The 26,824-nt window shown below is 44.1% G+C and overlaps 1 protein-coding gene across 1 annotated transcript in view; it reads left to right on the top strand.

Annotated features, from left to right (window-relative positions):
* The window catches only part of ATP9A (ATPase phospholipid transporting 9A (putative)), a 122,830-nt gene that overhangs the window by 48,586 nt on the left and 47,420 nt on the right, over positions 1–26,824 (top strand). Inside the window, exons 7-14 of the mRNA XM_040434780.1 lie at positions 2,767–2,861; positions 10,581–10,661; positions 12,198–12,273; positions 13,273–13,349; positions 14,836–14,996; positions 17,205–17,347; positions 17,619–17,731; positions 20,796–21,002. Of these exons, the coding sequence (XP_040290714.1) occupies positions 2,767–2,861; positions 10,581–10,661; positions 12,198–12,273; positions 13,273–13,349; positions 14,836–14,996; positions 17,205–17,347; positions 17,619–17,731; positions 20,796–21,002 (953 nt within the window). The remainder of the gene's footprint in view (positions 1–2,766; positions 2,862–10,580; positions 10,662–12,197; positions 12,274–13,272; positions 13,350–14,835; positions 14,997–17,204; positions 17,348–17,618; positions 17,732–20,795; positions 21,003–26,824) is intronic.

Genomic DNA, 26,824 nt, shown 5'->3' on the forward strand with positions numbered 1-26,824 from the left:
TGTGACCCCATTTTGGAAAGAAGACACCCCAAGGTATTCAATGAGGGGCATGGCGAGTTCATAGAATTTTATTTTTTTTTGGCACAAGTTAGCAGAAATTGATATTTTTTTTTTTCTCACAAAGTCTCCCTTTCCGCTAACTTGGGACAAAAATTTCAATCTTTCATGGACTCAATATGCCCCTCACGGAATACCTTGGGGTGTCTTCTTTCCGAAATGGGGTCACATGTGGGGTATTTATACTGCCCTGGCATTCTAGGGGCCCTAAAGCGTGAGAAGAAGTCTGGAATATAAATGTCTAAAAAATTTTACGCATTTGGAGTGAGGGGTATGGGGAGTTCATGTGAGATTTTATTTTTTGACACAAGTTAGTGGAATATGAGACTTTGTAAGGAAAAAAATAATAATTTCCGCTAACTTGGGCCAAAAAAATGTCTGAATGGAGCCTTACAGAGGGGTGGGGGGGGGATCAATGACAGGGGGGTGATCAATGACAGGGGGGTGATCAGAGAGTCAATATGGGGTGATCACCCCCCTGTCATTGATCACCCCCCTGTAAGGCTCCATTCAGATGTCCGTATGTGTTTTGCGGATCCGATCCATGTATCCGTGGATCCGTAAAAATCATACGGACATCTGAATGCAGCATGACGGAGGGGGGGGGGGGTGATCAATGACAGGGGGGTGATCAGGGAGTCTATATGGGGTGATCACCCCCCCTGGAAGGCTCCAGGGAGACGCATGTATGTGTTTTGCGGATCCGATCCATCTATCAGTGGATCTGTAAAAATCATGCGGACATCTGAATGGAGCTTTACAGGGGGTTGATCAATGACAGGGGGGTAATCAATGACAGGGGGGTGATCAGGGAGTCTATATGGGGTGATAACCACAGTCATTGATCACGCCCCTGTAAGGCTTCATTCAGACGCCCGTATGCGTTTTGCGGATCCGATCCATCTATCAGTGGATCCGTAAAAATCATGCGGACATCTGAATGGAGCTTTACAGGGGGTTGATCAATGACAGGGGTGTAATCAATGACAGGGGGGTGATCAGGGAGTCTATATGGGGTGATCACCACAGTCATTGATCACGCCCCTGTAAGGCTTCATTCAGACGTCCGTATGCGTTTTGCGGATCCGATCCATCTATCAGTGGATCCGTAAAAATCATGTGGACATCTGAATGGAGCTTTACAGGGGGTTGATCAATGACAGGGGGGTAATCAATGACAGGGGGGTGATCAGGGCGTCTATATGGGGTGATCAGGGGTGATCAAGGGTGAATAAGGGGTTAATAAGTGACAGGGGGGGGGGTGTAGTGTAGTAGTGCTTGGTGCAACATATTTACTGAGCTACCTGTGTCCTCTGGTGGTCGATCCAAACAAAGGGGACCACCAGAGGACCAGGTAGCAGGTATATTAGACGCTGTTATCAAAACAGCGTCTAATATACCTGTTAGGGGTTAAAAAAAACATATCTCCAGCCTGCCAGCGAACGATCGCCGCTGGCAGGCTGGAGATCCACTCTCTTACCTTCCGTTCCTGTGAACGCGCGCGCCTGTGTGCGCGCGTTCACAGGAAATATCGCGTCTCGCGAGAGGACGCGCCGGCGCGTCCACCCAGTAGAGCAGGGCCGCCGCAAAGACGCAATCCTGCGTACGGCGGTCCTGAGGAGGTTAAGGGAAAGAAGTGGACTGTTATGCAATGGCCAAGTCAATCACCTGACCTGAATCCGATTGAGCATGCATTTCACTTGCTGAAGACAAAACTGAAGGGAAAATGCCCCAAGAACAAGCAGGAACTGAAGACAGTTGCAGTAGAGGCCTGGCAGAGCATCACCAGGGATGAAACCCAGCGTCTGGTGATGTCTATGCGTTCCAGACCTCAGGCTGTAATTGGCTGCATAGGATTTGCAACCAAGTATTAAAAAGTGAAAGTTTGATTTATGATTATTATTCTGTCCCATTACTTTTGGTGCCTTAACAAGTGGGAGGCACATATACAAACTGTTGTAATTCCTACACCGTTCACCTGATTTGGATGTAAATACTCTCAAATTAAAGCTGACAGTCTGCAGTTAAAGCACATCTTGTTCGTTTCATTTCAAATCCATTGTGGTGGTGTATAGAGCCAAAAATGTTAGAAGTGTGTCTGTCCCAATATTTATGGACCTGGCTGTATGTCTTTTTTTCAACCGTATTAACTATGTAACTCGGGAACGGTCGGAACGGAGCCTCAGATCCACAAAAGACAAACCGAGTTTTAATCAGGTGAACCACAGCTATGTGTCTATGCAAACAACTAGATAGTGAGGTCACTGGTGACAGATTCCCTTTGTTACAGTTTTCACCAGCTCCTGGATCTGAATACTTTTGTATTTGCCTGTAATTAAAAATTTAGCATAGCCGCTGTGTTATTCAATAAAATGTATCTGTATAGCGCCGCCTGCTCTTTGACCTGCTCACTGAGAAGGCAGCACATGCTCAGTTTCATCCTTCGAGTGCCTCCTGCGCTGTGATAGGGAGAGCTGAGACACGCCCCCTTAGCTGCAGCAGAAAGGACACTCCCCTTGAGCTGCCAGCTTGATATAAATCTAGCAGAGCAATAAATGGGGAGATCTCTGGGTCCATGTGAGGTACAGGGCAGGTTCTAGCTTTGTTAGAAAGATATTGTCATGTAGTATATGATGTGTGATTTTCATTTTTTACGTTAGTCATGGGATAACCCCTGTAAATAAGTTGATATATAACTTCTGTCCTTAGGGTCCTGCTTTCTGCGCACTGATCAGCTGGACGGTGAGACAGACTGGAAGTTGCGGCTGCCGGTGTCCTGCACACAGAGACTGCCCACAGCAGCGGTAAGTGACCCATATACTTACCACGTGGTGGTGTTGACCCTCTGCACGGTCATAACTTTCTGAGCACCTCTCGGTTTACAGATGCGGAATCTGCAGATGACAAATCATTCAAATGTGAATGGACATGCAGAACTGTGCAAAAGTTTAAGGCATGTGTGGAAAAAAATGCTACTAAGGCTGCGTTCACACGGGCGAGATTTCCGCGCGGGTGCAATGCGGTAGGTGAACGCATTGCACCCGCACTGAATCCTGACCCATTCATTTCTATGGGGCTGTTCAGATGAGCGATGATTTTCACGCATCACTTATGCGTTGCGTGAAAATCGCAGCATGCTCTATATTCTGTGTTTTTCACGCAACGCAGGCCCCATAGAAGTGAATGGGGTTGCGTGAAAATCGCATGCATCCGCAAGCAAGTGCGGATGCGGTGCGATTTTCACGCACGGTTGCTAGGTGACTGTCTATACACTGTATTATTTTCCCTTATAACATGGTTATAAGGGAAAATAATAGCATTCTGAATACAGAATGCTTAGTAGGTGATCAATTGAGGGTTAAAAAATAAAAAAAATTAACTCACCTTGTCCTCTTGTTCGCGTAGTTCTCCCGGTCTTTAGTTCTTTAAAAAGATGAACTATGGGCTAAAGGACCTTTGGTGACGTCAGATCACATGCTCCAATCACAGGGTCCATCACCGCGGTGATGTACCATGTGATTGGAGCATGTGATCTGACGTCACCAAAGGTCCTTTAGCCCATAGTTCATCTTTTTAAAGAACTAAAGACCGGGAGAACTACGCGAACAAGAGGACAAGGTGAGTTAATTTTTTTTATTTTTTAACCCTCAATTGATCACCTACTAAGCATTCTGTATTCAGAATGCTATTATTTTCCCTTATAACCATGTTATAAGGGAAAATAATAACATCTACACAACACCGAACCCAAACCTGAACTTCAGTGAAGAAGTTCGGGTCTGGGTACCACAGTCGTTTTTTTATCACGCGCGTGCAAAACACATTGCACCCGCGCGATAAAAACTGAACATCGGAACGCAATCGCAGTCAAAACTGACTGCAATTGCGTACCTACTCGCGCGGGTTTGCCGCAACACACCGGGACGCATCCGGAACTAATCCGGACACGCTCATGTGAACGCAGCCTAATTGAGAATGCTTTAAAAAATATAAGTGTAAGGCTACTTTCACACTAGCGTTTTTGCTGGATCCGGCAGGGTTCAGCAAAAACGCTTCCTTTACTGATAATACAACCATCTACATTCGTTATGAACGGATCCGGTTGTGTTATCTTTAACATTGCCAGGACGGATCCGTCGCAAACTGTATTGAAAGTCAATGGGGGACGGATCTGTTTTAGATTGTGGCAGAGAAAACGGATCCGTCCCCATTGACTTGCATTGGGGGTCATGCCGGATCCGTCTTGCTCCGCATCCCAGGACGGAAAGCAAACTACAACATGTTGCGGTTTGCTCTCCGGTATGGGAACGCAACTAAATGGAACGGAATGCATTTTGGAGCACTCCCTTCTGTTCAGTTCAGTTTTTTCCCCATTGACAATATATGGATACAAAACTGAAGCGGTTTTTTTTTCCGGTATTGAGCCCCTATGACAGAACCCTTAATAGTTTATTTTTTAATGAACAAAATACAAAGTGATTGGATAAAAGAGAAATCTAAATGAAATCAATATTTGGTGTTGCCACCCTTTCAACACAGCGTCCGTTCTTCTAGGCGCACCTGCACACAGTTTTTGAAGGAACTCGGCAGGGCTGTTTATCCAGACATCTTGGAGAACTAACCACAGATCTTCTGTGGATGTAAGCTTGTTCAAATCCTTCTGTCTCTCTGTGTTATCCCAGACAAGCTCGATGATGTTGAGATCAGGGCCCTGTGGGGCGCTATCATCACTTCCAGGACTCCTTGTTCTTCTTCACACAGAAGATAGTTCTTATTGACATTGGCTGTATGTTCAGGATCATTGTCTTACTGCAGAGTAAATGTGGAGCCACGTGCCTGTACGATGGATAAGTATCTGCCTGTATTTCTGAGCATCGAGGACACCATCAACCAAATACCCAACTCCCATTTGCTGAAATGACGCACCAAACTTGCAAACAACCTCCACCATGCTTTACTGCTGCCTGCAGACCCCTATTATTGTACCCCTCTGCAGACCTTTGGTGACCAAACTGCCTAGTGTTACAGCCAAACATTTCAAATTTTGACTCCATAGGTCCTGCCGCCATTTTTTGCACCCCAATTCCTATACTTTTGTGCACAGTTGAGTTGTTTGACCTAGTTTCCACATCAAAGGTATGGCTTTTTGGCTGCAGTTCTTCCATGAAGATCACTTTTGGGCAGACTTCTCAGAAGAGCTGATGAGTGTACCTGGGTCCCACTGGTTTTTGCCAGTTCTGAGCTGATGGCACTGCTGAACATCTTTCGATTTTGGAGGGAAGTAAGCATGATGTGTCTTTCATTTGCTGCACTCATTTTTCAGAGATTTGGTCAGGATTAATGGTGTCCTCAGTGATGAGAAATACAGGCAGATACTTCATAGATCCATCATGCAATGCGATCAGGAAGGCGTCTGATTGGCTGCAAGTTTATTCCGCAGCAGGACAACAACCCCAAATGTACAACTAGGGCTTCAACGATTATTCGAGTAACTTGACACAGAAAAATCCTTGATGCTAATTTTTTGCATTGAAGATTCGTTTGTGTCCTGTGACCACGGAGTGAGAGTGAATCGCTTGCTATTACTCACACTCAGTGTTCACCCACCGCACCGCGCTGCACTGGATCCTGACATATCGTCACTGTGACCTGACGCTGTGTGACGTCAGGACGTTCAGCGCGCGAAGAAGGAGAGGCTAAGGAGCTGAGGAGTGTTGCCGGTGCCCCTACAGGAAAGATGAGTACTGGTGCTGGGGACTGATGGCTAGAAGTGGAAGGCACGGAGGGCTGATGGCATGGGGGGTGATGGCACAGAGAACTGATGGCATGGAGGGAGTTGTCACAGAGGACTGATGGCATGGGGGGGATGATGGCAGAGAAGACTGATGGCATGGGGGGTGATGGCACAGAGAACTGATGTCACTGGGTGATGGTACAGAGGACTGATGACACTGGGACGGGTGATGGCACAGAGGACTGATAGCATAGGGGTGATGGCACAGAGAACTGATAGCATAGGGGTGATGGCACAGAGAACTGATGGCATGGAGGGAGTTGTCACAGAGGACTGATGGCATGGGGGGGGATGATGGCAGAGAAGACTGATGGCATGGGGGGTGATGGCACAGAGAACTGATGTCACTGGGTGATGGTACAGAGGACTGATGACACTGGGACGGGTGATGGCACAGAGGACTGATAGCATAGGGGTGATGGCACAGAGAACTGATAGCATAGGGGTGATGGCACAGAGAACTGATGGCACTGGGGGGGGTGATGGCACAGAGAACTGGTGGCACTGGGGGGTTGATGGCACAGAGGACTGATGGCATAGGGGGTTGATGGCACAGAGGACTGATGGCATGGGAGGATAATGACACAGAGGACTGTTGGTATGGGAAGCTGATGGCACTGGGGGGTTGATGGCACAGAGGACTGATGGCATGGGGGGTGATGGCACAGAGGACTGATGGCATGGGGGGAACTGATGGCACTGGGAGGAACTGACAGCATGGAGGGGGCTGATGGCGCTGAGGACTGATGGCGCTGAGGACTGATGGCAGGGGGGCGGATGAGTTTTTTTCTTATTAGAGTACTCGATTAATCGTTGGATTAATCGATAGAATACTTGATTACTAAAATAATCGATATCTGCAGCCCTATGTACAACCAATGTCATTAAAGGGGTTATCCAGTAATATGTAATGTTGCCCTACTCTCAGGATAGGTCATCGGTATTAGATTGGCAGGGGTGCCGGGTGTCAGACCCCCGCCGATCAGCTGTTGGGGGGAGCTGCTGCACTCATTGGAGCTGTGGTGAGAGCAGTCGGCTCCCGGCATCTCTCCCAAGCACAGCGCTGTACATAGTTTTGCAGACCAGCCTCATTCACTTTAATGGGGCTGAGCTACAACTAGACCATGTGACCGATGTACGGAGCGCCGGCCTCTTCTGTGTTGACCGCCGCTGATCTGATATTGGTGACCTACCCTGAGGATAAAAATAAACAATTATCACTTCTATTTTTGCAGGCATTCTTACTTTGCAGCATTTTTTCCATACCTGCCTAAAACGTTTGCACAGTACTGTGTGCCATACCTTTACAGGCACCACAATACAGTTAGCTCAGATAAGTGCTGGATTATCTGATATTCTATTTTATCTGTTATGTAAAAATTACATTAACCCTACCAGGAAGTCCAAGAGCCCACTATAAAGTGTTGCCACAGAGTGCACTGCTCTCCTTTATATATATTTTTGTTAAATCGCCTGAAAATCTTTTGTTTAAGTTCCTGATCTGGTTATCAGGGTACGCCTACACCGCATCACTGGTTGCGTAACAGCAGTCTTGGATTTCTTCCGACAGGCGTGGCAATCCCATTCATTTCGATCGGATTACCGTTACTTAGCGAATCTGGCCAAAAGGGCTGTCACTCAACCAGTGTCGCCAGGTACCCATACCATTAGAGGGATGTCTGTCCACCAGCTTGCTGTTTCCAACAGGGTTGTCAACCTTGGTTTTTTTTTTTCTTTCTTTTCTGGACAATTTATCCAAAAATCATGGACAGACATTTTTATGGGCACATTGGAAAGCCATAAGGAATAATAACTGTAAAGTGATGATAATTACAATCACAGTAACCTGCAGAAGCTCATCCAGCTACAGAAACATTCAAGGACATATCTTTTTTTTTCACTGAAAAAAATCCTGGTTTTCATAAGTCAGATGTACAGAATGTAAAGACAACACTTCCTAGAATGCAAATTACTGAGAAATCTCTGTGCAAACTGAACAAGAAGGAACTAGTGGACGATGTCAGCTCTGAAGCAAGCAGAATAGTGAGTGCAGCTCTGGAGTATAATACAAGATGTAACTACTCAGAATCAGTACAGGATAGGTAATATATGTACACAGTGACACCACCAGAAGAATAGTGAGTACAGCTCTGAATTATAATACAGGATGTAACTCGCGATCAGTACAGGATAAGTAATGTATGTACACAGTGACACTACCAGCAGAATAGTGAGTGCAGCTTTGAAGTATAATACAGGATGTAGCTCAGGATCAGTACAAGATAAGGAATATAATGCATGTACACAGGGACTCCACCAGCAGAATAGTGAGTGCAGCTCTTAAGTATAATACAGGATGTAACTCAGGATCAGTACAGGATAAATAGTTCATATGCTGTGGGGATTCGCTCTGGTAGACAGGGTATGCGGACGCAGTACAGAGGCAAATTACCAGTTATTAAATCAAACTTCCGTGTTTATTCACACATAAAGCAAAAACTAAACGTCACTTTGCAGTCTTGGTGTTAGTTCACACACATAACCAAAATCAACTTGTTGGCAGTTCTGCCTCTAGCAGTCCATAGCAGGCTTTTAGGGGGCCCGTTTCCCTTACAGACAGGTCTCGGCCCTTCAGCACGGCACAGGCCTCAGATCCCAGCACACACACCTCCTGAGCTCCACTGTCAGACTGAAGTAATCCTTCTCACCTGGCAGTGCTGGCTGGTTTTTTAGGCCTGGCAAAACCGGACCTGGAACGTGGGGAGTAGTTACCCACCCAGCACTATGACTACTCCCAGTAACAGCTGTCCCAGATCAGCTATACAGCCATACTAAGTATTAAGGTGTCAAACAGCAACTGCTGCTGACACATAAAACCCGGCTCTTACTCCACCGAGGCTAGGAACCTCAGTGACGCGTACCTATTATCTACGATGATTCCTTGTACCTTCTTACAATACACCGTGACTGCACCAGCAGTGAGTGCAGAATAGTGAGTGCAGCTCTCGAGTATAATACAGGATGTTACTCTGAATCAGCAAAGGATAAAAAAAGCATATATATAGTGATTCCACCAGTAGAATACGGAGTGCAGCTCTGGAGTATAATGCAAGATGTAACTCAGGATCAGTACAGGATAAGTAATGTAATATATGTTCAACAGTGACTCCAGTAGCAGAATAGTGAGTGCAGCTCTAGAGGATAATACAGGATGTAACTCAGAATCAGCAAAGGATAATAAAGTGTATATTCAGTGATTCCACCAGCAGAATAGTGAGTGCAGCTCTGGAGTATAATGCAAGATGTAACTCAGGATTAGTACAGGATAGGTAATATATGTACACAGTGACACCACCAGCAGAATAGTGAGTGCAGCTCTGAAGTATAATACAGGATGTAGTTCAGGATCAGTACAGGATAAGAAATCTAATGCATGTACACAGTGATTCTACCAGCAGAATAGTGAGTGCAGCTCTGGAGAATAATAGAGGATGTAACTCAGGATCAGTACAGGATAAATCGTTTATATACACATTGGGCCAGATTTATCATGACTGACAGCTCACTCCACTTTCACATATGGCTAAAGTCAGTTTTAGCCAAGTCAGATTTATGATCGGCCCTTTAAGACTGTAATAAATGTGGTTTGACGGTAGCAGTTTATCCGTCAGTAAGCAGCTTTACAAAAATCGCACATCTTTAGGAAAAAGTCGCACGTTTTTATCAAAAAGTCGCATGTTCTATTAAAAAGTCTCATAAGATAAGCATGGTCCTTACTGGAGTGAAATTGCGACTTTTTTGCAACTTTTTTGCGACTTTTTAAATAATCCCAATAGTAAATCTGTCTAGAGATTCATTTACATAAGAAAACACGCCCACTTTCAGAAAACTGGCGAGCAAAGTGCAGAGCAGAAAAAAGTCGCAAATTTGTGCGCAGTTTTAGCGTTTGGGACTTTTTTTGGGACTTTTTCACTCCATTATTCTGACCTGAGCTAATGATAAATCTGGCCCATTGACTGCACCAGCAGAATAGTGAGTGCAGCTCTGGAATATAATACAGGATGTAACTCAGAATCAGTACAGGATAAGTAATATCATATATGTACACAGTGTATCCACCAGCAGAATAGTGAGTGCTGCTCTGGAGTAAAATACAGAGTGTCGATCACCATCAATTTAATACAAGATAGCAATGTATTTACAAAGTAAATCAAACATCCGAGCAGTATAATTCTGCGTAGTGATTAGGGGTTACCTTGATTCTCTTTCCTGTGAGGTTAATTTAATCTACCAACTATAGCATCGATGAATTGTCATGTAAACATCCCCTGATTTATTTGGTCATGTTCTGTCTCATTAATTGCATATATAGTGACCATAGCTGCAGCAGTTGTCCGCGTCATCTGACAGTCATCAGTCCATGTCCTTGGGGCGTCCAGATGTTTCACCTTTACAGCTTTCTTTGGACACAGGGACCTCAATAACCATGCACATGTTGTCTATTGATATACAGAGCATATGCGTCTATCATAGAGTGAATTCTCAGTGTAGTCTGCCCCCATCACGTGTGATCTAAGTAACATCTCCCCCCCAAACCATATATCTGTAAATACGGCATTAAAGAGACGTGCGTTCATGTTTTTATTTATTTCTATTTCATGCTCAGACATTTTTGCAGCAACTTCTCTGGAACTGCTATAATATAATACATTTTCTTATTATATTTCAGGACCTGCTCCAGATTAGAGCCTATGTATATGCAGAAGAACCGAATATTGACATCCATAATTTTGCAGGAACGTTTACTCGAGTGAGTAATGGTCAGACTTTTTTTTATTTTTTATTTTCTTGGAGTGATTACAGATAGGAAAATGTAGTAACCCGACCCCAGTGAGATTATTGTCAAATTTAATTTTTTTTTAAAATTAATTGGAGAAAATATTTTGTAAAAAAAAAAAAAGTTACGCTCTGCCTCACCTGCTTTACTCGACCACTGTGTTGGAAAAAGTGGAACAAGTGCTTGCACTCAGTCTGAGCACCATATTTCTCCATATATTTACACTAGACAACTGGTATCAATATGCTGATAAATCTCCTTCTTACAGCTCCTGATTCTCTTCACATAGTTCATAATAAAACTAGCTGCCTGCAGGCACCACTAGGGGGAACTCTTGCAAAGAAATGTATACAGTTACAATTGAACTCAATGGAAGCTGTAATAAATCTCTTTCGCACTGAGCACCTCTAGTAGTGCCTGTTACAAAATGCTGTGCATTTATATTGGGAACAAAAGAAAGGGTTCAGTGCTGGGCCCCCCTCCTGCCCTAGGTCCCATAGCAGTTGCGTGGTCTGCCTCCGTGTAAGCCACTGATTTTTTTTGGACTGTCCCATTCATCTTAAAATAATCCATGCACATGGGGCAAAATAACTGCAGTTTTGAATTTAAGCTGGCCATACACATCAGATGTATGTTGGCCAGACCTGACGATTGTGGTGGAATTGGCCAACCATCTAATGTGTATGGGGGCCTCCTGACTTTCCCTAAATAGCAGAGGTCGGGGAATATAAAGATCGGGCAGTTAAACTTCAACATGCTTGATCTTTTTGTTCTTGGGAAGATAAGCCGCTGGCAGAGACACTAAGCAATGACTCCCCCCCCACCAAGAACAAATGCTGACTTGGCTTAGCCGACCCTGCATGTATATGTGGGAAGAGATAGCTCTCCATCGAACAAGCTTTTGGCCGCCAGCTATCTCATGTGCATGGCTGGCCTTACCCTAATCGTCCTCAAGGCCTCATGCACACGACTGTATCTGCAAATTGCAGATCTGCAAAATACGGATGCGGTCCGTGTGCTGTCCACATTTTTTTGTGGACCCATTGACTTCAATGGGTCCATGGTCTGCATTTTGCGGACATGTTCTATCTTTTTGCAGAACAGACATCCAGATGCGGAAAGCATCCATTACGCAAAAAGAACATGTCCTATAGTTGGATGCAAAATCCGGACTACGGACCCTTTAAATTGAATGGGTCCATGAAAAATGCGGATGGGCCATGGACAGCATCCGTAATTTGTGCATCCACAATTTGCAGACCGCAAAATACATACAACTGTGTGCATGAGGCCTTAAAGTCAGCCCATATGCTTGTGCCAGTCTCTTCCTTGGTGCTTCATGGTGCACACCCTGTCAGAGGACATATATATGAGTCACACGGAGTGCAGCTCTGAAGCACCACCCTCTTTATGTGACAGCTCATAAAAGGTAGAGCAGGGGCTTTACAAGACTAAACATATATTTCTAATTCCCTTCCAGTTGTATCCATGTTCTCTTCTTCTTCACAGGAGGACAGTGACCCCCCAATAAATGAAAGCTTAAGTATCGAGAACACGCTGTGGGCCAGCACGGTTATTGCTTCTGGTAAAGATAAACATTCTCAGTCTTCAGAAATGCATGTTAACAATTTAATCCCTCATTAATTTGTCTCTAATTGATAATAATTAGGTCTGTCATTGAGAAAATTAGTCCCCAAATTAGTAGTTTTTTGTGTTTTCTCTTCCATTTTTGACACCATGAGAGCAGAACTGACATGCAGTCACCCCGGGGCATTCTATAAATGATGCTAATGTCATCTGTGATGTGGAGCCGCTTCATCTTTCATCTTTCAGGAAACCAAACGTATGACATCACATAATGAATGGCCATTTCTGTGCCATCTAATGGAGAGCAGCATCTCTGCCAACCTACAGTGAGGCTCCAATGCTGCTCTGTTTAGCTAATCCCTTAAATAACAATTCCTTACAGCGCCCAATCACTATGGAATGAAAACTTATGCAACCTTATAATAAACATTGTCTTTCTAGTGTTTTTAACGCCTCCGTTAGCTGTCAGTGAATTATTCTGGTTTACATATAGAGTCTGAAAACCCCTCCAGACCTGTCCCTGCACATTCTGACACTGGCAGCACTGATTGGATAGTGTCCGACTGTGCAGGGACACCGCCCCCCAACTGGTAACACCAATCTAGACCTTCATTGCAAACTGCTAGGAATTCATTAATTATTTCCAGCAGGAATAATAAAGGAATCGCATGTCAGAGTGATAAGAATACAGAATTGTTATCACATGGGAAATGCAAGTAGTTACTAAACAGACATGTCCGTAGAGGTGACAGGTTCTCTTTAAGAAAGTAGGTGAGTAAAGGGAGGGAAGCTAGAAATGTCCAAAGACATAAGGATAGGGACCTTAGATTGTGAGCCCCATTGGGGACAGTTGGATGCTAATGTCTGTAAAGCGCTGCAGAATATAGTAGCGCTATATAAGTGCATAAAATAAATAAATAATAAAAAAAATAATGTACCGTAAGGGTGCGTTTACATGGACATGTGATGTATGTATATGTGGTGTTCTCTGTTCCAGGTACGGTGGTCGGAGTGGTTCTTTATACTGGCCGGGAGCAGCGCAGTGTGATGAATACCTCTAATCCACGGAGTAAGGTACAGGTCCTCGGAGTGAATTGGCAACCATTTATCACATGTATTGTGTTCAGGCTGTATGTGCTCATGGGAAATGTGCAGACAGTGCAACGTGCCGCTCACTAGGGCCGATCGTATCCCAGGTTTTTAGGAATGCTGAGTGGTGGTGCGGCTTTATTAGTTCTGTGTGTCACGGTGCTCCTACCTGGATACCATTTGTCCCCAGGGTTAGGCTTCGTAGCAATAAATGGGAAAGTCGTAGTTGGTGGAGAAAAGGTTGAGTCCAGAATTTATAAAGTTTAACAGCTTTAGGCCGAATGCCTAAAGCTGAACGGTCCGTTGTAACCCGGCCCGGCATCTAGCTGAGAGCAGGAGCGCACGCCGTCTTTGGTTGCTATGACGCCGTGCGCTTCATGCAGCCGCTGCACTACAGTAATACACTCGCATAGATCATATGAGTGTATTACTGTAGTGCAGCGGCGGCATGAAGCGCACGGAGTCATAGCAACCAAAGACGGCGTGCGCTCCTGCTCTCAGCTAGATGCCAGGCCGGGTTCCCCCGGACCGTTCACAGCCATGTGCATTCGGCCTTACTTGAATAAACTTGCGTCCAGACAATATTTGGTCTCTTTGCTCCAGCAGGTTCTGGGGTAAACTGGCAGGCAAACTGGGATACCTTGCTTTCTCTTTCTCTGTGGTGCTCAACTCTGGCTTCAGTCTGGTAGCTGGACTTTCAGACGGTTCTGGTACCTTTAAGTGGGGTGCCTTTGGCCGTTTTCCCCCTCATAACTGTAAGGAGTCATGGTGCTCTATGAGCTGCTTCCCTTGGGAGACTCCTGCTGCAGGAGGGGGGGGGGGGGCATTCCCCACACTGTGCCATGTCTCTTCTCTTTCTAGCTCCACTATTGACTCTAGACTGACTGTAGCTTCCTGCAACCTCGCCTTGGTAGGAAGCAGGACTAGCCCACTTCTGCCTAACAGGGGGGGGGGGGGGGGAATGGAATGTTAAGTTCCATTCTATCTAAAGATCTTCCTCTGCCAGATACACTGCCACCTGCTGTATAACCAGGCACAGTGCATGTAATACAATACATAAGTTACATAGCAATGTTTTTAAGGCACAATATCAAAGGACCTGGAATATATACACAGATGACATTATTGGTTATCCATAAGTAAGGTGTAGGAATGGTAGTGCCCTCTCTGGGGTACTATAACAGTGGTTGTGGGTGTTCGTCAGTCTATGTGTTCGTCAGTCTATGTACTGGTACAGTCTATGTACCAGTATTTGTTGTTATGGCCACTTTTCTTTTGTTGTTTTAATGCCTTACTACTGATTAAAGACAATTATCAAGTCATTATAAAGTCATTTATTGGATGAGCGAGCGCAGGAGCAGTGATGTATGTGAATATCTGCGTCATCAGACTAGTTGCTGACATCTTATAGCATATGTCCCCCACCCTCTAAGTGATGCCAGCTTTACAGTCTCCTCATCCTGTGCCACAGATCGGCCTCTTAGACCTGGAAGTGAACTGTCTGACGAAGATCTTATTCAGCGCCCTAGTGGTCGTCTCTCTGGTCATGGTGGCTCTTCAGCATTTTGCCGGTCGCTGGTATCTACAGATCCTCCGCTTCCTGGTCCTCTTCTCCAACATCATACCTATCAGGTGAGGGGCAATAGTTATACAAGAATGTTGTTCACTGACCACTGTCCCTTAAGTTTATAATGCGTCAAATTCACTAGAAAATAGAGAAAGTACAGAGATTGTGCTTTACTAGAGTAATGTTGGCCCGGTACTGGCCGGCTGACCGTTTTCTGCGAGTACATGCTTGTGGCCCTACCCTGAACTGTTGTCTATGCGGCCTGAAAACCATTCTTAACGAAAAGCATAGCAACAGCTTTTCATTTCCTTTTAAAGGGTTATGCCATGATTGATGTAAAATCAGATATCATACAGTACATGACACAGTTCTAACAAAGCTTGAACCAGCCCTGTACCTCACCTAGATAAAGAGATATTCTCGCTGCCAGCTTGGGGAGTGGGGGGGGGGGGGGGGGGGGGGGAAGGTGGATCTTTTCTGCTGCAGCTATCTCTCCATTACAGCTCAGAGATGTGAACTTTCTGCTGCAGCTATCTTAGTCACATTTAAGTGGGTGTTTCCTTTCTGCTGCAGCTCTCTCCCTGTCACAGCTCAGGGGGTTTCCTTTCTGCTGCAGCTCTCTCCCTGTCACAGCTCAGGGGGTTTCCTTTCTGCTGCAGCTCTCTCCCTGTCACAGCTCAGGGGGCCTGTCTACTGCAGCGCTCTCCCTGTAACTGCCTCTGCTTTTAACAGTTGATACAGCTGAGCATGTGCAACCATCAGGGGCGGACTGGCTTTAGACCCTACAGGGAAATTTCCTGGTGGGCCATTGCCCAGGGGTCGGCTGAGCCCTCTTGACAGCCGCGTGCTGGGTATATAATGATCTGATGCTCTTGGCATTTATTAATGCTAGAAGCATCAGGAACTTATGCGCCTGGCCAATGGCCGCAGGGATCCTCCTGAATGTATAGTTGAATATTGCAGGCCCTGCCCTACTTCTGTTGTCTGTCTTCTGTCAAAGAAGTTATCCAAACGATAAAGCATGTACCCCAATGCCCAGGCCCCTCATATAGATTATACTTACCCTGCTCCCCGGCACCCGCATTGCTCCTGATCTCCGCACGGCCGCCGCTGCATCTGCCCGTCACTCAGATCAAAACATCCAGCGATGGGGGGAGCAGCCAACAGTAGGCCGCGACGTAGACAAGCCTCTCTCGCGATCAGTAGAAACACGGGTGCTGGGGAGCAGGGTACGTATAATCTATATGACGGGCAGGGGCATTTGGGGCATAGCTCCTTTAATTTACACTCGCCTACAACACGGGGTCACTTGTAGCTTTTTTTTTTTCCAGGGCCACTTTAATTTTCCAGTCCACCCCTGGCAACCAGGCTTATCCAGATCAGTTGATGGACGTGCACATTATTATACAGATTAAACACCAGGGGGCGCCATTATAATGAAGTAAAAAGAATATTGCATTTTTGTAACAGAAAGTAAATTACAAAGTAACTAATGTTTCATACTGAATTATATTAAAATGTAATTGGAATTGTAGTTCCATCGCAAATTGCAGTTTGGTAATTCTAGCATCAAAAGGGTTTTTTATATTTGTTCTTTAATATTAATATTGCCTAATAATGTTCTGCAACTTTCTTGTACTTAGATTAATAAAAAATTGGCTTTGTTGTCCATAGCAACCAATTAAGGCACAGCTTTAATTTTTCAAGAGCCCTATTAAAAATGAAAGCTGTGTTGTGATTGGTTGCTATGGGCAACACAGACGTGAGGCTTAGACAGTTTCATACATCTCCACCATTTTCAAGATCTCTGCTTACTGTTGGTGATGGGTGGTGTTGGCAATATCCTGACCTCATAAACAATCTTCATAGAAACTGATAAGAATATGACTTAAATGATTGTTTATGTGGTCAGGGATCTGAGAAAAGGCTTCACATGAGCCGTCAGCTGACGGGACTGAGAAGTGATACTTTCAAACAGACTGATTTTTAACCCTTGTATCTCAAAAACAGCTGAAAATCTTTAATAAAGACCAACTGAAAGAATGATTTTAGCCACAAATGAACACAATGCAATCATAAATAATTGCCCGAAGGTGTTCATAGCCTTTAAGGCTATTGAATATTACATTCCCTATAGAGGATCAGTCTTCAGCCTGCAGCTGTCAGAGCATGCTGAGAGTTGTAGTTGTGCAAAAGCTGGAAATTCCCAGGCTGGAGACCACTAACGCTGAGACTGCAGGGTCCATTTACCCTTTATGTTCTTCATCATGCAGCTTGCGGGTCAATCTGGACATGGGGAAAATTGTATACAGCTGGATGATCCGCAGAGACCCCAAGATCCCAGGAACTGTGGTCCGATCGAGTACAATCCCGGAGCAGCTTGGACGAATCTCCTACTTATTGACTGACAAAACAGGTTGGCTACACGTGTGGCGAAAGGCAAATGGAGGGTAGAATGTAAATTAGGGCGTGCAAGTGTCTTTCACATTTTATGTATAGAATTACTACATCTACGGGTGAATGGTGGGCAGAACGGCCAGATGTGTTATATTTTGCTTGTAATTCCTTATAGATTTTTTTTTTTTATTTCCCCTCTTCCTGTCCACATCTAAAGGTGATTTGTTGTATTGTCAGATTGTGGTTCTGTCCTATAGAAGCTGATAATGTTACTATACTGTGTCTTGTAGGGACCCTGACCCAGAACGAGATGGTCTTCAAACGTCTTCACCTAGGGACAGTGGCTTATGGAATGGACTCCATGGATGAAGTGCAGAGTCACATATTCAGTATATACACACAGGTACATCATTGGAGGAATTGTCATATGAGACTGATGCAGCAGGGTGCCCATTGCTTGTACTGCCTGCTATTTGAGTTTGTGTTCTGGGGTTATTTTAGTTGTGCCCAATTATTGGAAATGAAAGCCTAAACCTGGATTATAGTGGGAGCGTGCACTCTGGGGCCTCCAGCCCTTATCAAACACTCCCAGCAGCAAGGCATGGATCTTTAAAAACATTTAGGGTATCTCATTCACACGTTGCATAAACCGGCCTGGGGGGCGGATTAAAATCCACGACATGTTAATTTATGCTGTGGAATTCACGCTTTCCAAAGACAGCTGTTTCTGGGTGCTTGCCCCTCATCAGTATGGCTGGGTGCAGTAATGCAGCTTAGCTCAGCCAGCACCCTGCCTAAACTTTCAGCACCCTGCTTTTAAGGAATCACACTCGTACTGATGGGGGGCAAGCACCCCGAAACAGCTGACTATGGATGGATATTTGGCTTGACTATAATCCCTTGTTAAATCCCAGGGCTTGTTAAAAAGTCTGAATTTGACTCATACGGAACCACTTCCAGAAGGTGGCGCTAGCGAGATAGTTCTTTCCTTTGGAGATCCCTTTTGCATATATATATATATATATATATTTTTTTTTTCCCGTGAGCATTGCCAATAAGTCTCTCTAACATGAAGCACTGGTCTCCGCATAGCTGGTCTCTTTAAAGGGGTTGTCTCATCTGAGACAATTGGGGCATATCACTAGGACCCGCACCTATATCGAGAACGGAGCCCTGAAAGCGGTGGAGAGCGCACTGCGCATGCGCAGCCGCCCTCAATTCATTTCTATGGGGCCACTGAAAATTGCCAAGCGCTGTCTCGGCTATTTCCATCGGGTCCACAGAAGTGAATAGGAGTGGTAGCTGTGCATGCTCCAATTCACTTCTATGGGGAGAGCGCTTGGTGGTGGCCAGACCAGAGTCCTCCAGCCACCACTTTGGCCTGCTCCGTTCAGGAGATAGGTGCGGTTCCAATCGGTGGGATCCGCACCTATTAGAAAATGGGGGCATATCCTAGTGATATGCCCCCATTGTCTCAGATGAGACAACCCCTTTAAGGAGAGCCAGCACCCTGCCTAAGCCTTGAACCGGGTGAAATCCATGGCAAATCTACCCCAAAATCTGCACCTATTAGAAAATGGGGGCATATCCTAGTGATATGCCCCCATTGTCTCAGATGAGACAGCCCCTTTAAGGAGAGCCAGCACCCTGCCTAAGCCTTGAACCGGGTGAAATCCATGGCAAATCTACCCCAAAATCCATGACAAATAAAAAGGTAATAAGGATTTGGCTGCAGGTTTGTTACGGGTTGGCGGATTTAGGACTCATGTACATGACCAGTCCGTTTTCGGTCAGGAAAAAAATGACAATACTGTCTGACCGTATGACTGTTCTGTATTATATATGTTCTCATTGGTGTCTGCTCATGAGCCGCTTTAAGCCCATGTGGGGGACGGTATGATAAAACTCTGTAATCGCTCACATGAAAGGTAGTAGATAACAGGAAGCAAGGGGAATGAGATTTATGTGTAACCAGAGGGTGGTGCGCTACCTCCACCATCTCCGACCCCCCAATTTAGTTCGGCAGTTGAGAAGTGAATTATGAAGCCGATTCTGTTATGTGTAATGAGAAGCTGTTCCTTCCACTGTAGATCTGATTCATGGCTTCCATTACTATTTCCATTCAGTCACCTTTTGACCTGGAAGTGAAACTTTTTCGTGCTCCTTCTGACACCAGAGGTTAACAGATCAGGAAGCGCAGCCCTGTGTCCGCTGCATGACCAGCCTAATTATGGAATTGTCTAATTACACCAGGAGTTTGGAGGCAAAAACTAAAAATAGTCTTAAAGACATCTCCCAGAAACGCGTTGGGAAGTCCCACGTTCAGCATCTGGTTTACATTTCCATTAATCATATCCATAAAGGGCCGCGCAGCTCCTGACTGGAGGGTCACTCACAAAATGTGTTTCTAATGCAGCGTATAACCTGACAGGTTTATTATGAACATTTGATCCAGCTCCTGCCACCGCCACTGCACATTTATTTCACAGTCCTGCGAGTTCATATTTTTTCCTGAAATTTAAACTAAACCGTTACATGATGCAAAAGGCTTAAAAGCAGCACATGGATCAACAACGTCACAGGCGTATACAAAAAATGGTGCAAATGCCACATAATTTATCAGAATGTGGTCACTTTAATGGTTTATTTAGACCAAATGCACTGCAAAATGGTGTAAAGTGCCTTAGGGCTCATTCAGACAACCATATATTTGTGTCCGTGCGGAACGGATGCAGATCTATCCATTTCAATGGGGCTGCAAACGATGCATGCGCTCTTCCACATACGTACTTGCTTTCACTGGCCCCGCAAAAAAGATTGAACATGTCCTATTCTTGTCCGTAATTGTGGACAAGAATAGGCATTTCTATCGTAGGGCTGGCCGTTCCGTTCCACAAAAGGCGGAACACACATGGCCGGTATCCATATTTTGCGGATCCGCAATTTGTGGACCGCATAACAGATACGGTCGTCTGAGTGAGTCCTAAGAAAACCTATGGTTATGCATAGTTGCCAACTCTCCCAAATTTGGCAGGACTGTCCCTGATTTTAAGAGACAGTCCCGGCAAATTTGCGCTGTCCTGGGCTGAAAATGGGCAGTGCTAACTCAAACCCCGCCCATAAGTGGGTAATTCTGGGTGAGGTCGGAGCGTTCCCAATGGCGAGGCTAAGATGCCCCGATTTTAGCAGATGAAATGTTGGTAAGTATGGACCCGCATTATGTTGGGGTGCCCATTATTGAATCTTTATACCATTGACACAGATTATGCCAAAATCCAAGACCTCCCTTTCTTATGCGACATTCTTCACCTTTTGGATACGTGTTCTGACTGTAAAATCATTTTGTGTTATCCACGCCTTTCAGAAGGACTGCTTTTTAGGGGGGGGGGGTGGGTGCCCTTTGATACATTGAACTTGTCAGGATCCTGCCATGTTACAGCGTTTCTTATATTGACCTCTCTCTCCAGCCATCCCAGGATCCTCCAGCGCAGAAAGGCACCACGACCAAAGTGAGGAAGACGATGAGTAGCCGCGTTTATGAAGCTGTAAAGGCAATCGCCCTGTGCCACAACGTTACCCCCTCCTACGAGTCTAATGGTGTGACAGACCAGGCCGAGGCAGAGAGACAGTTTGAAGATTCTTGCCGAGTTTACCAGGCCTCCAGCCCTGATGAGGTAAAGCTATTTGTTCCATGGTCCTCCAGTCTCATATGAAAGTTTTCATTTACCGGTACATCAGCAATTTTTCAGTGTAAAGAAATAGTGTACACATGATAAAACGGCATATTGGATTATAAATATGACACAGACGACTTGTCCAAAATTTTTTGGAACCTGTACCGATTTTAAAACATGACCTTAACCAGTTCAAGACTGGGCCATTTACCCACCTTCCTGACCAGGTGTATTCTTGTTTTTTTTATTTCATGCATCTTTGAGAGCCACTTTTTTGTGAACTGCAATATACCTATACCATCATACCGTTTTTTCTGGATTATATACAAACTACAGACTTTGTGTTTTACGCTCATTTTTTAATTGCCATTCTGGCGTTGACTATTAATCACCTACACAGCTCAGAGAGCAGCCACACAGAGAGTAATTTTAATTAATTATTCTTTATTAGATATCCAACATGATAGATGGTATATCAGTTAAAAAACATATACAAAAGACAGGCCCCAAGAGGAAGCACTTTGCGAAACGATCGTCGGGCGGCTGTTTCAGACCAGGGTCAGTAGGTATTTATTGCACTTGCACTTTAAACAGTGTTTTTTCCCCCCTTATCTCCTGCAGTCTCCGCTTGTTGTGGGCGGCATCCAGGCTTACACTCCCTTAAATGTTTGGAGTGTTGGTGTATGTATGCTCTGGATGCCTCTATTGCTATATGCGCCCCACCTAGCTGATACTGCGCTACTGTGTACGGGGGGATACTAGTCCCTTATTGGTTTGGAGCTTACTCTGTTTTTATACATTTATTGTAACACCGATCTGTTCCCAGTATGTACTGTCTTTTGTATATGTTTTTTAACTGATATACCATCTATCATGTTGGATATCTAATAAAGAATAATTAATTAAAATTACTCTCTGTGTGGCTGCTCTCTGAGCTGTGTAGGTGATAATACGAATAACTCCATGCGAGATATTTATGATATATTTGTTTTTTGGTGCTTCGTTGACTATTAATGTAGTGGATCCACATTATTAACAGCTGCAGGGCCCACAGCAAATGTTAAGACTAGAACAGTTAGGTTTGAGTTTGTTATAATTGTATATTGTCATTTTTTTGTATGTCCTCAGGGCTTTTTATGTTTTAATTTTATTTTTATTTAATATATTTTGGGGATTGTTATTTAGAGCACCTGCCCATTATTTTCAAATAATAGTGTATGTGTATATGTGTATATATATATATATATATATATATATATTATTATATTATTATTATTTTTATTATTATTTATTATTTTATTTTATTTTTATTTTTACATTGGGCTTTATTTTTATATTTTTGTTTTTATAACCAGCAAAATGTAAAAAAAAATATTGCATAATAGGGGGTTTGTGACTTTTTGAGGTCACTTGCGCAAATTGCGACTTTATGCATTTTTATACACTCACTCCAGTTTTTGAAATATGGGTGGAAAAGTAGGCGTGGCTAGCTATGTAAATGAGATTCACTCACTCCAGTAAGGCCGCTTTCAGACGAGAGAGTGTCACGCTCCGGACTCGCATCACCTGTCCTGACCTCCCTGCACTGCCGGGATCACATAGCATTATAGTGATTTATGATGCTATGTAACCCTTACAATTCTGGAATGTATTGGATAACACTGCCAGCATTATGCCAGTATTATCCAATACATTCCAGAACTGTAAGGGCATAGCATCATAAATCACTATAATGCTATGTGATCCCGGCAGTGCTGGGAGGTCAGGACGGGTACTGCGCTGCGAGTCCGGAGCGTGACACTCACTCGTCTGAAAGGGGCCTAAGAGGGTGGTGTAGGAAAACTGGAGTAGCATTTCAAAAGCAACAGATTTAACAAACGTGTGACATTTTGATAAATTTGGTGCAAAATACTGCAACACAGAATACTGCAAAACTGACTTCAACTGATAAATTTCCTCCTACCCCCTTATATATTTCACTTTTTCCATTTTATTTTTTCCTAATGGCACAAAGTGCAGCTAAAATAATATTTTTTTAAAATTACATCTCCTTTCTGCAACGGTCATTTTGATATAAGGGGATATATAAATGTTTTTTTTTATTTTTTTTTATTTTACACATTGTGCCTCCATAAGGTCATACAAGACCTTTGGGGGGCATTCAGACATAATTTTTTTTTTATTATTGCTGATTTCTCCTGTAACCGAGGCTGACACTTTAGCCCCAGTTATAGGGGCAATACACCCCCAGAGAGGTTGCACAGGGCTTCTCAGCCTCACTGCAAAGCTGACCGGGACCCATGCAGATACTCAACTCTCATTGAATGCTGTGTATACCGCAATGGAAAAGGCAGGGATGTTAAGAATCCATCCTTGCCTTCCCTATGGGTATCCCAGCAATTGCTGACAGTGGGCTTCCAGTTTCCATAGCTGCACAATCTCCATGCATCTGTCCTTACAGAGTTAAGTGCTGACCTCCCGGACACCTAGGTCACCTGCACACGAGTGCAGGTGAACGCACATATAAGATCCGCGCAAATTTCCGTGTAGATTTATGTTTCTGCACCAAAATCCACAATTTCTAACTTTTTTTTTTGTGTGGATTTGATTTGGTCGTCTTCTTCATTGGAAAAGGATGAAATCCATAGCGAAAACCGCAAACCTAATTGACGTGCTACGGATTAGGAAATTTGCATGGCAGGTCAATATCGCACAAAAAATATTCTCAATGTGTACATGAGATTTGTGCAATCTCATACACTTTGCTGTTACTGTACTACGCTGCGGTTTTTCAGCATGGGAAAAAAACGCATGTATTCCGCGACATGTGCTGGTGGCCTTATAGTCAATGGGCAATCCGCAAGTTGTATGGATCCAGGTGGCTGTTCTTCAAATTATAGTGCAGGTGCTACTCTTGCGGATGGGAATAGCCCTTTCTATTGATCGAAGTGAGAAAAATATGGAGTTCACACGGAAGGTATCCGTATTTTGTAGATCCGTTGTTCTTGGACTGAAATATGGGCGCTGCTTTGTTCGTGAGCCCTTACAGTATGGTTTCCACATTCTAGCAACTTGTGGTAGTTCTCTGCTTAACACATATGTTCCCTCAGGATAGGAAAGGTTTTCAAATGAGTGTGTGAAATGGTCAATCGCAGGAGATCATCCAAAGTAAAAGAAGTGAGGGATTTGTACCTTTCTATTCTACAAATAGACACTATAGACCAGGCATGGCCAACCTGCGGCTCTCCAGCTGTTGCAAAACTACAACTCCCAACATGCCCAGACTGCCTACAGCTATTAGCTTACAGCAAGGCATGGTGGGAATTGTAGTTTTACAACAGCTGGAGAGCCACAGGTTGGCCATCCCTGCTATAGACCATAGGCCAAGGTGTCAAATGATGTAATAACTGGAGTGAAACCTTACTAAATGCCCTAATAGACAGCCCTGCTGCCCCTAGTGGAGAGGAAGGAGAGTTACAGGGTACATCAGCTCTGTCTAAGAGCTTTATGAGTGAATGGAGAATATCATACCTATCCTCAGCATCTACACAGTCGCACTGGGGTTCCTTGGGCCCACCAGAGAAAAGTATTGTCTAGGCCCAATCCCTATATCGTCAATAAATTCTAATGGGTTCTGAATTAAAGAATCGGACCCTACCAGCAATTGATTGGCATCCTGGACCTTTGGGGCCCACTAAAGTAGCGTTTATCCACATACTGCCTATGCCCATATTTTAAAACGATTACGCATGGATCTGCTTGTGGTCCTTTTTCATGTGCATCCATTGACTGCAGGAAAATTGGACCTAAATGTTGCATGCTGTGAATCGGCCCACAGACTATAATTCGTCAGTGTTTAGTCCGGGTGCAGTCCGTTCTACTCTCAGACAGTACACGGACATGAACATCTCTCGCCTGAATGTGAATTCCCATAGGAAATAATGAAGTTGTGTTTGGCAATTCCCTTGGTCACCTTCGTCTTTTATTATTTCCGATGAGGGTCTAACCCAAACCCAGAACGGCACTCTGTAATCAATCTGCTTATTATGATATCCTGCATTATAATATCTCCGGGAAGCCGCCTCTGCTTCATGTGTCTGTAAGGATCTGTGTGGAATCCGCCGCTGCTCGCATATTACCATATCCAGGAAGGTGAGACTCTGAATTAAGTAAGAAATTGTTTATTCTGTCTCTTCTTACCCTCAAATTTTAACCAGTTGACATAAAATTATTTTCCTGAGACAGAAGGCAGGATTTCCTAAATTTGTTTCCTCTCTGAAGCCCCTGTCCTGAGCTATCTGTTACACCCCCCTGGGCAGAGCCGTCCGTCCACTGCTACAGTAAGCGGATACAAGTAGATGGCAGATAAGGGGCTCAAGAGCTTCTAGTTATCCAGCTGCCGTGCTATTCCTTCCAAGGAATCTCATTCACTCTGGAATTTCACGTTACCCCGTCTGGTGGGCCATGCTCGGAGTTTGGCATCAAGGGAATGATTCAGCATCATTATTAACCTTGTCTCCTATATCTATCTAAAAAATGAGAATCAGACATCGTATAGCACATGACAATCTCTAACAAAGCTAGAACCAGCCCTGTACCTCACATGGACCCAGAGATCTCCCCATTCATTGCTCTGCTAGATTTATATCAACCTAAAAGCTCAAGGGGAGTGTCTTTTCTGCTGAAGCTAAGGAGGCGTGTCCATGCTCTGCCTATCACAGCTCAGGAGGCAGTTGTAGGGTGAAACTGAGCATGTGCGGCCTTCTCAGTGAGTAGGACAAAGAAATGGTAAAAAAAAACTAACAGCAGGTGGAGCTGTACAGATACATTTTATTAAATAACTCAGCGGCTATGCTGAATTTTTAATTACATGCAATTGCAAAAGTATTCAGATCCAGGTGCTGGTTTAAAAAATGCAGAATATTTTCTCATGGGACAACCTCTTTAATGACATACAGTGTTTAGAACATTTTTATAGGTTTTCTCCCATTTAAAATTAAAGGGGTATTCTAAGAACAGGTTTTTTTTATTTATTTTTTCTATAAAATATATACGGTATATATATATATTTTTTTACGTGGGATGCAAAGTACATCATTGGTCGACATCATAGAGGGGAACGGACACTGATTTCATTTGTCACTTAAAATTACACTGTGCTGCAAAGAAAAACGAAGGGGCAGATTTACTAAGACTGGCGTTCTTTACACCAGTCTTAGGCCTCATTCACACATCTGTGTATGGTGATGACTAGGGTTGAGCAAATCGAGCTTTGGATCATAGATCCGAAGTCTATTTGTAAAAAAAAAAAGGTGTTTGTACTGCTGTTTCCGTGCACAGCATTAAAATGTATGTGCTCTGTGTAGGAAAACAGAACCAATGTTGCGCGAGATTTCGGTAAAAGACTTCCTATCTTCGTATTTAAAAACAATTTAAAATAGAAATCCGAAGTAGACTTTGGTACCGAAATACTCGGCAGTACCAAAGCCGACTTCAGGTTCCTATTTTAAAATGTTTTTATATATGCAGATAGGAATACCGAAGTCTCTGGCAACTTTGGCCGAGACGACGTTTTCCTACATAGAACACATACATTTTAATGCTGTCCGGAGACAGCAACAGAAACAGAATTACAAAGTTTTTTAACGGATCTACCTCAGATCTATGATCCGTAGCTCAATTCGCTAGTGATGACATCTGTGACAAGATGGTCAGTGCTTCATCATGAAGATCGCTGTGAAGGATCCGTGGGTCTATTTTTTATCCTCCATATGTAATCCACACTTAGGCCTCTTTCACACGACCGTTTTTTTTTTCCGTTT

Source organism: Bufo bufo, chromosome 6, assembly GCF_905171765.1.
Source record: "Bufo bufo chromosome 6, aBufBuf1.1, whole genome shotgun sequence".
NCBI classification, from domain to species: domain Eukaryota; kingdom Metazoa; phylum Chordata; class Amphibia; order Anura; family Bufonidae; genus Bufo; species Bufo bufo.